The following is a 14,204-nucleotide window of genomic DNA, read 5'->3' on the forward strand; positions in this document are numbered from 1 at the left end:
TTGATAGGTAATACTAAACTTAATGTATGTTACGTATTTAGAATCAGTAAAATAAGTTAGTTCTTTTGATTTTTCATTTTATATCAAATTTACATTTTTTAGACTTTCGGTTACTATTGAGCCGAATCAATCCTTACTTACAGTTTGTTACAACGAACTGCTTGATAAAGAAATTCATATTTTTCTTGAGGAGAATATTCATGAAGACACATTTATTTTTATTTTTTTTGTGTGTGTTTTTCCTCCTCCGGGATAATCTTATCTAATTCGGTGGCATCATGGCATCAGACATGATTTATTAAAACGAAAATTGCAATTTCTTGCGCCCTTTAAGAAAGAAGAGACACCATGGCAAGGCACCACAAAACAATATTTTTAGCCTGAATACAACCAAATCATTGAAGTGTAAAAGGGGAGGGAGTAAACGAGTAGTTACCCTCTCATACATAAAAAAATTTCGTGCTTAATTTGCTCTTTGGTTTATTTTGTAGAATACCGTACTTTAACTAAATTCCCGTTCATTTTTAATATTATTTCCAGAATTAATTGAAATATGAGTGAGGCTTTATTCCTCTCTTTTCAGACACCACAAAACATTGTAGCCACATATTGACAACGAAGGCTCCTTGGATGCATTACACCATAACATATCATTTTCTGAAGGATGTGGGTGTCAGGCACCACACTTTAGACCCATACTCTGATCTCTAAAATTCAGCTGTTTTATCACAGTGATAAGATAAATAAAAACTATCTTTTCTGTCAAAATTTTTCGAACAGTTCGCGGTAACAGACAGTTCGTGGTTACAAACTGCACTAATATTCGTATTAATATAAAAATATATGTAGTAAGTAGTAAAAATAGTAAAATTCAGCTTTATCACAGTGATAAGATAAAAAAACTAGTTTTTCTGTCATAATTTTTCAAACACTTCGCGGTAGCGAACAGTTCGTGACAACGAACTGTAGTAATATTCGTAATAATATAAATATACGTAGTAAAAATAGTAAAATTCAGCCGCTTTATCACAGTGATGAGATAAAAACTAGCTATTCTGTTAAATTTTTTAAACAGTTCGTGGTAATGAACTGTAGTGAGGAGCGACCCAGCTCAATAGTAACCATAACTCTAAAAAATGAAATTTCGACACCAATAGTTACATCAAAAGAATTGAATTTTTATGTTGATTCTAAATATATAAGTTTCATCAAGTTTAGTTTTATCCATCAATAGTTACGAGCCTGAGGAAATTTGAATTATTTTATAAAATAGGCTGAAACATCTCCTAAAATTCAAATTATCTTAACAAAAATCACAGAGTCGGATTCAGCGTATCGGAAAATCCTACTGTAGATGTTTCAAGCTCCTATCTATGAAAATGTTGAATTTTGTATTTTTTTTTTTCAGTAGACAAATCAGATGCGTGTATTTTTTTTTTTCCAGGAGTGATCGTATCGACCAAGTGGTCCTAGAATGTCACGAGAGGGCTAATTCTAACGAAAACAAAGAGATATAGTGACCTTTTTAGTTACCAAAAAAATTAGAGGGCACCTAGGCCCCCTCCCACGTTCATTTTTTCCCAAAGTCACTGGATCAAAATTTTGGGATATCAATTTTGTTCAGCATAGTGGATAAACCTAATAACTATGTCTTGCAGGACGACTTGACCTCACAGTCCCTGGGGGAGGGGCTGCAAGTTACAAACTTTGACCATTGTCAAACAGTTCGTGGTAACAAACTGTAGTAAGGAGCGACCCGGCTCAATAGTAACCAAAACTATAAAAAACGGAATTTTGTTACCAATAGCTGCATCAAAAGAATTGCATTTTAATGCTGATTTTAAATACATAAGTTTCATCAAGTTTGATATTACCCATCAAAAGTTACGAGCCTGAGAAAATTTGCCGTGTTTTGAGAAAATAGGAGAAAACAACCCCTAAAGGTCATAGAACCTAAAATCACAGCGTATCAGAGAACCTTATTGTAGAGATTTCAAGCTCCTATCTACAAAAATGTGGAATTTTGTATTTTTTGCCAGAAGGCAGATCACGGATGCGTGTTTATTTGTTTTTTGTTTTTTTTTTTTTTTGTTGTTTTTTTCCAGGGGTGATCGTATCAACCCAGTGGTCTTAGAATCTTGCGAGATGGCTCATTCTAACGGAAATCAAAAGTTCTAGTGCTCCTTTTAAGTGACCAAAACAATTGGAGGGCACCTAGGCCCCCTCCCACGCTAATTATTTTCCCAAAGTCACCGGATCAAAATTCTGAGATAGCCATTTTATTCAGCGCAGTCAAATAACCTTATAACTATGTCTTTGGAGACGACTTACTCTCCCACAGTCCCCGTGGGAGGGGCACAGGTTACAAGTGCTTACATAATGGATATGTGGAAGTGTACAGAAGTTTTCTAGGGGATTTTTAGGTTTGGGGGGAGAGGGGGATATGTTGGGGGAACTTTGCTTGGAGGAATTTTCATAGGGGAAGAAAAGTTTCATGAAGGGAGCGCAGGATTTTATAGCATTATTAAAAAAAAAGAACAATGAAAAAATAAATATGAAAAAGTTTTTTCAAATGAAAGTAAGGATACCACTAATTTTAAAACTAATAGAAATTATAACGCATATGATGGGCTTACCTCCTCCTGATACCTCGTTTTTTACGCTAAAGCATTTTTAGCAATTTCAATTATTTATTTTACGGCTTTTGTGATTCAGGGGTCATTCTTAAGAAATTGCGACAAAATTTAAGCTTTAGTGTAAATAGCGAGGTACTGACGAGGGGGTGAACCCTTTATATACGTAATAAAAACATGAGAATACAGAAGTTTGTTACGTAAGCTAATTTGTAAGTTACGTATATCTTTTACTAATAAAAACATTCGTAAAAAATTAAAAGTTCAAGTCGTCTTTTTAAGTAACCAAATAATCAGAGGGCAACAAGGCCTCCTCCTCCGCTCCTTTCTTTCCCAATATTATTCGATCAAAACTACGAGAAAGCCAATTATCCAAAAAATAAACATGCAAATTTCGTTTTAATTATTCATCTGCGGAGAGCCAAAATCAAAACATGCATTGATTCAAAACGTTCAGAAATTAAATAAAAAAAAACAAGTTTTTTTTTAACGGAAAGTAAGGAGCAACATTAAAACTTAAAACGAACAGAAATTACTTCGTATACGAAAGGGGCTGCTTCCTCATCAACGCCCCGCTCTTTACGGTAAAGTTTTTTACTGTTTTAAAAAGTAGAGTTAAGAGAAAGAGTCAAACTTTAGCATAAAGAGCGGGGCGTTGATGAGGAAGCAGCCCCTTTCATATAAGAAGTAATTTCTGTTCATTTTAAGTTTTAATGTCGTTCCTTACTTTCCGTTAAAAAACTTGTTTTTTATTTAATTAACGTACAGTAATGATTATTGAAACGTGTACAGACTTTTCAGTTGGACTTTTTCACGTTAAAGGGGAGTCGGGGGTTACGTGGGAGAATCTTTCCATGGAGGAATTTGTCATGAGGGAAGAAAGGTTTTTTTAGATGGAAGTAAGGAGCAGCATTAGAACCTAAAACTAACGGAATTTTTTAAGTATATAAGGGGGTTCATTGCCTCCAAAATGCCTCACTCTTTACGCTAAAATATTATTGTTCGACCTTTGTGATTCTGGGGTCGTTCTTAAAGACTTGGGACCAAATTGAAGCTTTAGTGTAAAGAGTGAGGTATTGAAGTTACATATAGTTTTTACTAATGAAAACGTTCTTAAAAAAATTTCTAGTTGCGTTTTTAATTAACCAAAAATAGGAATACAGCTACACCTCCCCCCCCATCCATTTCTTATCAAAATCGTCGGATCAAAACTATGAGAAATTCATTTAGCCAAAAAAATTAATATGTAAATTTCATTTTAATTATTTTTGTGTGGTGAGCCAAAATCAAAATACGTATTAATTTAAAAAGCTTCAGAAATTGAATCAAAAAAACTTTTAAACTGCAAGCAAAAAGTGACATTAAAACTTAAAGTGAACAGAAAATATTCCATATATCAAAGGGGTTGTCCCCTCCTTAACGTCTCGCTCCTTGCGCTAAAGTTTTTCATTGTTTTAAAATCTAGAGTTGTGAGAAAGAATGAAACTTTAGCGTAAAGAGCGAGGCGTTGAGGAGGGGAAACACCTTTCATATACGGAATAATCTCTGTTTGTTTTAAGCTTTAATGTCGCCCTTACTTGCAGTTAAAAAACTTGTTTTTTTTTATTGAATCACAATAAGAAAAGAGTTGTTTTTCACCCAACCAACTTTTGGAAGCTTAGTACAAACTTATTTCTCTAGCTGAAAGGTGCGTAGAGAATATATAGCCCCCTTGCTGTAATTTTTACTTTAAATTAATATTAAAAATTGTAATACAAGGGATGTATGTAAAACATACTTTAGTAACATACTTTAGTAGACCTGGCTTTTGTTCACATCAGCTCGATCATACAAGACATAAAGAAATTTTACTCCATACCTTCAAAAGGAATATATCAGGACTTATACAGGGAAGGCTCTGGAATACCCTAGAAAGGTTTCATAAGTGGAGGCCCCTAACCAGTAGACGCAAAATGAACTGTCCTTGTTCACAATCATTTTCATGCTGCCTTTGATTAAGTTGATTTTTTATTTTAAAATATTTTTTTTATTTTTTTAAGTCGATTTTTTATTTTTGTTGATTTTAAGTCTCAGGTAAAATAAGAGTATGGGTTCGAGCTTAGATTTGACGCAGGGTGTCCAAAATACCGGTACATGATCCCGGATTCCGGGAAGCCTCCCAATGATTCCAAAATCCTGGATGATCCCAAAATCCCTGGAAGATGATATTTTGTTGTCTAAGACATCCAAGGAGCCCTCGTTGTTAAAACTGGACTTTGGAAAATTAAAACGTTAGTATGTTGAGTAGTATCTAAGAAAGGAGGATGCAGCCCCTCCCTTTCCATATTTAGATTCTCTTCAGATACAGTAGTAAAATAAACGGATAATCTATTCAAAAATAATTTTATACGAAATAAATTAAAGGACAACTCAGTGATGAAATCTCTCATATATGAAAGGGCAGATATCCGTTAAAGCCTCTCCCCGCTCTATAATAAAGCTTGACTTGTGCTTCCCAGTCGCATTTTGACTGTGTATTATTCTTAGCCACTTAGTAATTCTAACTGTTATAATTCACCATTAAATGAAGAAAAAATTCAACTGAAAGAAAGGACCAGCATAAAAACTTAAAACGAATATAAATTACTGCCTATCTGAGTGGGGTTGCCCCCTCTTCAATACCTCGCTCTTTACACTAGCGTTTTTATAAGACATATTATGGAAGCTTGTTGTTCTAATTAAACGGTCTTTGTGTTTCAAAAGTCAATCTTAAGGAATTGGAACAATAAGTTGAACTTTAGCGTAAAGACCGAGGTATTGAGGAGGCAAACTCCCTCATCTGCATGATGATTTCTGTTCCTGTTAAAGTTTTGATGTTGCTCTCTACTTTTGGTTGAAAAAACTTTTTTTCTCTTTAATTTGGGATCGTTTTAAATAATGCCAGGAAATCTGGCTCCCCTTTACGAAAAATTCATTCCCTTACAAAAAATTCATCCTTGAGAATTTTTTCCCATGTAATAGCTCCCCCATTCCAAGTAATTCCATTCTAGCTAAAAATTCCCCCCGGAAAATTTCTTGCGGACGACTCCGAGTGAAAAAGTTTTCTTAGTGCTCTTCCATTTAAAGACTTTAATTTCTGGTCATTTTTAAAAGCATGCCGGAAATTCTTTCCTCTGGAGAAATTTTTTCTCAAAAATATCCCCCCCCCCCTAGTAGAAAGTAGAAAGCTAGTAGAAAGCTAACAGAGTTTAAGCTTTAATGTAAAGAGCGAGGTATCGACGAGGGCTGAACCCCTCATATACGCAATAAAACATACGAATATAGAAGTTCCTTAAGTAAGTAATTCATAAGTTACGTATATTTTTTACTAATGAAAACGTTCGTAAGAAATTAAAAGTTCTAGTTGCCTTTTTAAGTAATCAAAAAGTTGGAGGGCAACTAGGCCTCCTCCCTCGCTCCTTTTTTCTTAACATCTTCCGATTAAAACTATGAGAAAGCCATTTAGCCAAAAAAAAAAAATTAATATTAAAGTTTAGTTTCAATTTTCTTGTGTGCGGAGAGCCAAGATCAAAACATGCATTAATTCAAAACATTCAGAAATTAATTAATTTTTTTTTAACTGAAAGTAAGGAGCGAGATTAAAACTTAAAAAGAACAGAAATTACTCCGTATATGAAAGGGGCTTTTCCTCCTCGACGCCCCGCTCTTTACGCTAAAGTTTTTTATTGTTTTAAAAAGTAGAATTGCGATATATATATATATATATATATATATATATATATATATATATATATATATATATATATATATATATATATATATATATATATATATATATATGTATATATATATACACTTTGTTGTACATGAATGCACATATATAAACTTCTATTTTAGGGTTACTATACATATTAAGTTTGACATTTCGCCAGCATTGCACTGCTTTTGGATTGTTTTCCAATTTCTTCCTTGGGATTTACCAACTTTTATTATGCCAAAAATAATCTTCGGTACGCGGTTTTAATGCAATAAATTTTAAAATTTAAACTGAAAGATCCTCTTAGTGTATTAATTGCTTTTAAATTTCTCTTTCTTTCAGTTTTGCATACTGTTGGAAAGGCTTGATCTCCCTTTGCCGCTCGCTACGTCGAATAATTTGATGTCGTTTTCAGATATACACTGAGTAGGGTCAGAATTTTCATATTGAAAAACAGTGTTTCTATCGATTGTCACATATATACAGATAAACAACTTTCCAATTAAAAAAAAAGCAACATTTAGGAAATTTTTGTTAAAACAACGTTCATGATAACGGTCGGTAAGTTTGGAGTGCCCTTCGTCAGTAGAAACTTAAAAAAAGTATAACCTTAATAAAATTATACACCTTAAAAGTGTTCTTATGCGATAAAAAAAAAAAAAAATTACTAAAAGTAAGGAGCAACATTCAAACTTAAAACGAACAGAAATTACTCCGTATAGGAAAGGGGCTGTCCCCTCATCAACGCCCTGCTCTTTACTCTAAAGTTTGACTCTTTACTACAGTTCTACTTTTTAAAACAATAAAAAACTTTAGCGTAAAGAGCAGGGCGTTGAGGAGGGGGCAGCTCCTTTCATACACGGAATAATTTCTGTTCGTTTATATTCAAACTCAGCGTTAAAATCTAATTTATTTAGTGTTTACATTTGTATCAAAATTCAAATTTTTAGTGTTTCGGTTACTATTGAGCCGGCTCGCTCCTTACTACAGTTGGTTACCACAAACTGTTTGATTCCGTTATGCAGACTTCAGCAAGCTTAATTTTACCCATAAAAAGCTCTTGGAATAAGGATATTTGCGTAATTTTAGAAAGGAGGAAAGCAGTCCCCAAACTTGAAGCAGTCTTGCCAAAAATAGGCGGCGAAAGGTTTTTGTGGCTTCTTTGAGACAATCTGCTTGTCTTTGGAGATCAGCGGCTGTTGTAGTGAACTAATCAATGTCATCTGCATAGGCAAGCTTGTTGACTAGGACTCCAACTATTTCGGTTTCACGTTCTTCTGGTATCAGTGACAGAATGACATGAAGAAACAGGTTGAATAGGTGAGACTTCTGGATTGGGTTTATATATTCTCAATGATCGTGACGATTTGGTTAGGGATACCGTAGTGTCTTGAGACCTTTCCTCCAGATTAAACCGAATGCTTGTCAAAAGTAAATAAAGAGATGACACAGATCTCTGTTGAAATCGGCAAAGTGTTCCATGAGCTGACGATTCTGCGTAGGAGAATTTTGGTCATTATATTGGTTTGATGACTGGTCAGGCCGATCGGGCGGTAGTTCTCACACTCCCTTCTTGAACCTTTTTTTGTGGATTGGGACGACTGCTGTCTTACACCATAGCTGTGGATTGTGGCCCGTTAACCATGCGGCTGACACAACTTTGTGGTACAATTTGATGACGTCCTCTGAGTCAATGTATATTAGTTCAGCAGTGATACCGTCCGGCCCTAGGGCCTTCCCTTGTTTCAGGGATCTCATCGCTGCCTCAGTTTCTGATTTTTAAGGTGGTTCTGGAGGTTCTCAATCATTAATGGGGAAGGAGTTTAGGATGTTGGGAAGTTCTCCAAACGTGAAGTTCTCTATGATAGCCCGGAAGTTTGACGATAGGCTGGTGGTATAGGTACCGTTTTTTATGGGGTGGCAAAGCAGCTCTGTATGGAAACCTAGGGATTTTTGCCATTTTAGGGAGTCGTTTCAGTCTTGGCTTGTGTTTGAACATAAAGAGTGAGTGATCTGAATGAAAGTCTTCAAAAGGAAGGGATACAATATCCATTATTGAGGGCTTTCAGCGTTTAGATATCAGCAGATAGTCTATCGTGTTTTCAGTTACTCCGTCGGGGGACCTCCAGGTAACCTTACGGTGGTGTTCTGTGTTTAAAGGTGGTGTTAATTATAAACAGGTTGTTATCTCTACAGAAACTAATTAGTCTTTCACCTCTTCCGTTCAATCGGCCATGGTTGTGCGGCCCCATTTTAACCCTATGATCGATTTGATCGTTGCCCGTGATAGCATTGAAGTCGCCCATGACGAATAACATGTCTTTCTTTGGTGTTTGGTTGGTGACATTTTGAAGTCTAAATGAGAACTGATCACATTCTTCATCGCTTCGAGCAGAATCAGGAGCATATACCTGGATGATGGTAAAATTTAATACATATCCCCTTCGTTTAATGGTTGCTATCCTTTCTGATATAGGTGTGAAGGAGATCGGTGCCTTTTTTGTAGTTAGTGAGAGGATGAATACAACACCCTGTCTGTGAGTGCCATCGTTGCGTCCCGAGAGTAGGAGGGTGATTCTAGATATAGTTTCTTCACCGATTTGGGGGAAGTGTGTCTCAGATAGCTCGACAAAGTTTCACTTGTATCGGTTTAGTTTGCTCAGTAGTAGATCCTATTTTCCCGGTTTGATTGATGCCTTGGTGTTGAGTGTTCCTATTTTGAGTACAGTTTAAGAAGAGATGTGTTGCAGGGTATCCTCATCCCGTCTCAGGGTCGTCATAGGCCTATTATTTTCTTCGTCTTCCCTGTACACGGTAGAATGTTCAATATTATGATCGTTGGCTTCCTTTTACACAGTAGCAAGTCCAAAATTACTTCAATTCGCCATCAGCATGATCGCTAAAGTCTTATTCTAATCTAATCGCTTCTTTTCTAATCTAAAGTCTAATCGCTAAGTTTATCAGTTTCCTCAGACTCTGTAGTAATTTTTTTTTTTATTCATAGAGCCCATAATTCACTGGTTAAAAAATAAAAGGTTTCAAGGCTGGTTAGGAGACGGTGATAAGCCACTCCTATCGGTCAACTTGTAGAAGCCGTTGTTGGACTCTGAATCATCCGCCCTTTCGAGTATGTCCTCCTGAGGAGGATCCTCCCACGATGATAATATGCCATACCATACGATTTTACCGATTGCTGGGAGAAGGTTTGAGGCTGACGAGACATGTCCACACGCCGGTGGGTTCAGCTCAGTCTATATCAATGGGGCCTTCTTCCTCCTTCACCTGAATTTATGTCCCCCAGGTGAGGGTATCCCAGTTATATTTTAAGGCCCCCAGGGACCGGGTCCTCCTTTGGTCCGTACCTCCATAACCACTGGAGGTGCCCTGCATATCTTCAAGGCTTTCTCCTATCTACCACCTGGGTATACCTGGATTTGTGTCCTGGGGTCGGCCCCTACTGAGAAGATGACCCAGTAGCTACTCGGTCATAGTGTTAGACCAATAGTCACAAAGTATCAATGGAGGGATTATTCAAACGCAATTTTAAAATTCAAGTGCTCTATTGAAGCAACCGAAGATAATATGCAATAGCTACGTGCTATTTCTGCCTTTTTATTGCCGGGCCCTGATAAAAATGTTATTAAGCAAAAATTTGGAGATATTCAATATATCTTGACGTACTAGAAAGCCATTTATGTGACCTTTAAAATACTGATTGCAAAATCCCACATATCGAGCCGTTTATTTCTAGATGTGTATTCAGTTCTTGACATGTGATCGGTTACTATTGGTTGTTTATATTGTATTATATTGTAACTAGAAAAAAAAAGTTCACTTCAGCGGGCACTAAGAGCCTAGTGGATAAGAAAAATTCAGAAATTCGAAATCTTGACGCACACAAAGCTGTTTATAGAGCCTCCGACTTTCAGTGGCCAAAATACTGCATGGCCCGAAGCATGTTTTCAGTCCTCAAGTTTCAAAAATGTATTTTTAGGCAAAAGTTTTTAGACCTTTCATCAGACCAATTTTGAACGGAAATCGAATATCGATCTCCTCTTATTTGGATGAATATATTTGGAGAAAAGCGAGCTCTAGAGATGTTTAAGAACTAAAAACTTCCTCCTTACTTTAAATTTTTTTAAGTGCATGGTAAACAGGGCCTGATAAAGAATGGACAGATGACATTCTTCATTGGCAAGGATTGTCCATAGAATTCCTGCTCTACCCCAATTTAGAAATTAAAAATCTGAAATCTAAAAACAATTGTCGATAATTGACCTCCACCCAGGAAAGTTCTAGGAGGAAGTATTTTTTTTTCATGGTGTTTATTATTTTGGTAGATAGGTAGATAGTTTGGTAGATAGTTTGGTATTTGGTACATAGACGTTATACTTTAACTGAAGATCATGGAATTAAGGGGTGGAAAAAAGACCATGGAAAAAAAAAATCAGACTGTTTTTTAATGAAATCAAAGAGCGATGTTATAACCTAAAGCGAATACAAATTATCCCATACATGAGAAGAACTACTTGCCACACCCTTTACCCCATACTCTTTGCGTTAAAATTTCAATATATAGCAGGCATACTGTTTTAAGATGGCCTGATACAAGATACTGCTGCCCAAAATGTAAAAATACACTTAACGTGTAAACAAAATTATCTTTAAAAATGTATTATTGCGAAGAATTGAATTAGTACCTGCTTCAAAAAGCAACCTGTTGGTATAAATAAACCCCGTCTGACGACATTGACAATCCATTAACCTGTTTCTTCTCTTTTGTAGGTAATGCAGAAATCTTGCCGTTGTCAGTTCATGTATGGTGAATATACTGAAAAAGACACCATAGCGAAGCTCGAGTACATTTTAGATAACCAAGAACAAGAGCAATTCGAAATATTGCTGTATAAGAAAAATAGTAAGTATGAATTTAGAAATCTCAAACAGCTCATGATAACTGTAAGTAAGGGGCGACTTGGTTCAACAATAATCTAAGGAATGGAATTTTAATCTCAACAGGTACATCAATAGATTCATCAAGTTTAATGTTACCCATCAAAAGTTACAAACCTGAGAAAATTTTCCTGATTTTTGAAATAAGGGGAAACAACCCCTTAAAATGAAAGAACTTTTAATGAAAGTCATGCTATCAGATTCCACGTACCAGAGAACCTACTGTGGAAGTTTCAACCTCCTATCTGCAAAAATATGAAATTTTGCTATTTTAGCCTGAAGACAGGTCACCAATGCGTGTTTATTTGTCTTTTTTTCCACGAATGATTGTAGCGAATTAATAGTCTTAGAAATTCGGGAGAGGGTGCAATCGAACGGAAATTTAAAGTTTACCTCTTTCAAGTGACCAAAAGACTGGAGGGCAACTGGGCCCCCTCCCAGACCCATTCATTTCCCAAATCATCTGAACAAAATTTTGGGATAGTCGGATAGTCGTTGTGTTCAGTATAGTTTAAGATCAAATAATTATTTCTTTATGTGTAAAACAAACCCCCACAGTCCTGGGGGTGAGGCCTGTAAGTTATGAAATTTGCCCATTGTTTACGTATAGAATTTATTATTGGGATGTACGCAGATATTTTGGGATGGATTTCTATAGGGAGAATCTTGCTTGGGAGGGAGCTTTCTAGGGGGGGGGGGTATATATTCAAGGTGAAATGGTACACCGGGGGATTTAAATGAATTACTATACGAAATTCTTCTTAGTTTTCTTCAATTCTCTTTGCCAAATTTTTCATGTGCATTTTCTGGGGGAGTTATCCAGGGGCTTGTTTCGGTGTGGTTTGATTTCCGTGAACTAATTTCCACGGAAGGTGACATTTCTGGAGTGATCGAGAAACCGATTCAAGATTAAGGTCTTATTCAAATGAATGAACGCTAAGAAGAATTACTCAAAGTTGAATAGTCCGTAAGCAATTTTACAGGAAGGGGGATTCTCAGCGAGGATTGAACTGCCTTGAGGAAGTTTGACACAATGTGCCCTTTACTATGGATGAAATTTCCAAGGAGGAGTACTCCGTGAGGGAGAGGGGTATATTCCATGGAGGTTGAGCCGAATGTACCGGCTTTATTTGAAAAATGGACAGAAATGGCTCCGTATATGATGGTTTGCTTCCTCCTATGCACCTTGCTCTGTACGCTAGAATTTAACTGTTTGTCCCAATTTTTAAGAGCTTTTACTGAAACAAGGGCGCCGTTTAGTTGGAGTAGATGATTTTTTAAAACTGCTAAAATCTTTAGCGTAAAGAACAAGGTATTGAGGAAGGGGCAGCCCTTCATAAATCTGTCAAGGAAACAAAGCTGCCAAAATTAAAATGCAAGTTCTGTTTTAATTTTTCATTCACGGCTGGCCGAATTCGAACGTCCATTGCTTGAAAAACGTTCAGACACTAAATACATAACAAGCAAGTTTTTTTTTAAACTGTAAGTAAGGAGTGACAATAGAACTTATAACGAATCGGTCCGTACATGAATAGGGATGTCCCCTCCTCAACACCTCACTCTTTATGTTAATGTTTTTATTGTTTTCAAAATTAGATTTTTGGCAAAGAGTCAAACTTTAGCGTAAGAAGCGTGGCGTTGAGAACCTTATAACCCTTAACAACTTGAAACTTTTTCTGCTTTGCGGATGCAACATTAGGAACGTGGAAGTTATTCGGATCCTCTGGAATCTTACCTCTAGTCTTTTCGGACACAGTTTGAGTTTAGGTTTAATTTAACCTGCTGATTTTTTTTTGTTTACTCTCAAGAGCTCGTTTGAATTTAATTTTGTAAAACTTAAAGCACTGTTTCCAGGTTCAAATCGCCTATGAGAATTTTTGTTCATTTTCTGAATTGCATTTGTTTTCCACTTGGTTAGAAATGTCTCTGCTTGACTAAACATAATTTCGACAAGAATATTATGCCATCAGCTCTTGAGACAAAGAAAAACAGACTATTTTAATTAAAAATAATCAATTTCCTATGTTGAAAGCAGGGTCTCTGGAAAAAGAAATTTAAAGGTGATTTTCATATATATATAAGGAAAACGTAAAATTACTTGCTGGGATTTTTTTTTTAGTCAATATGAAATTGAAAAGAGTTCCTTTAAGACTAGAAAAACTCACGGGCACTTTTAAAGATGACTCTAGAAATTATATTCTAGGTTATATTTATAAATATAAAAAATAATTTTTTTGTCAAACACCAACAGTAAATCTGTTTCTGGAAAAACTATATATAGCTTTATTTTGTTACAAAATTAAGGTCTGCATAGTTCATTTTTAGCTCCTCAATCGAATTAGTCCTATCAGCACACACACTTAAAGAAAGCAAATACAAAAAAATATTGGTATAACTTCATATTTTCTATAATTTGTAAATAGAGCTGCCCCCTGTCCATTGTATATGGCCTACTAATAGAGATGTCCCAGTTTTTGTTTTAAAGGGATTAGATAGGCCTTTATATTTACTAATGGCTTAAGGCACTAGATGCATCAGTTTGCTTTCAAAATATCTGCTAAAAGTCTCTCTATGATAATTCAGCTCCCCACTAGCGGTGACAGAAAAAAAGAACAGAAAAGAAAGTTGGAGACACGTCACTGCATTCGATGTGAAAAAGTGATTTTTCTTGTTGTTCAAGACGGGGGGGGGGGCTTTAATTCTCTCACATATTACTCTTCGCTGTAAACTGTACTTGTTACTAAAATAGTTTTCTAATTGAATCAATTTGAGCAAGGCTTTGGTAAATAGGGATGAACACAAAAATCTTTCTATGATGTTTCAACACTCCACTAGTGGTGACAGAGAAAAGAACAGAAAAGAAATTTGGGGACACGTCACAG

The 14,204-nt window shown here is 35.8% G+C and overlaps 1 protein-coding gene across 1 annotated transcript in view; it reads left to right on the forward strand.

Annotated features, from left to right (window-relative positions):
* The window catches only part of LOC136028698 (potassium voltage-gated channel protein eag-like), a 322,053-nt gene that overhangs the window by 121,648 nt on the left and 186,201 nt on the right, over window positions 1-14,204 (forward strand). Inside the window, 1 exon segment of the mRNA XM_065706529.1 lies at window positions 11,155-11,287. Within this exon segment, the coding sequence (XP_065562601.1) occupies window positions 11,155-11,287 (133 nt within the window).

Source organism: Artemia franciscana, chromosome 7, assembly GCF_032884065.1.
Source record: "Artemia franciscana chromosome 7, ASM3288406v1, whole genome shotgun sequence".
Taxonomy (NCBI): Eukaryota; Metazoa; Arthropoda; class Branchiopoda; order Anostraca; family Artemiidae; genus Artemia; species Artemia franciscana.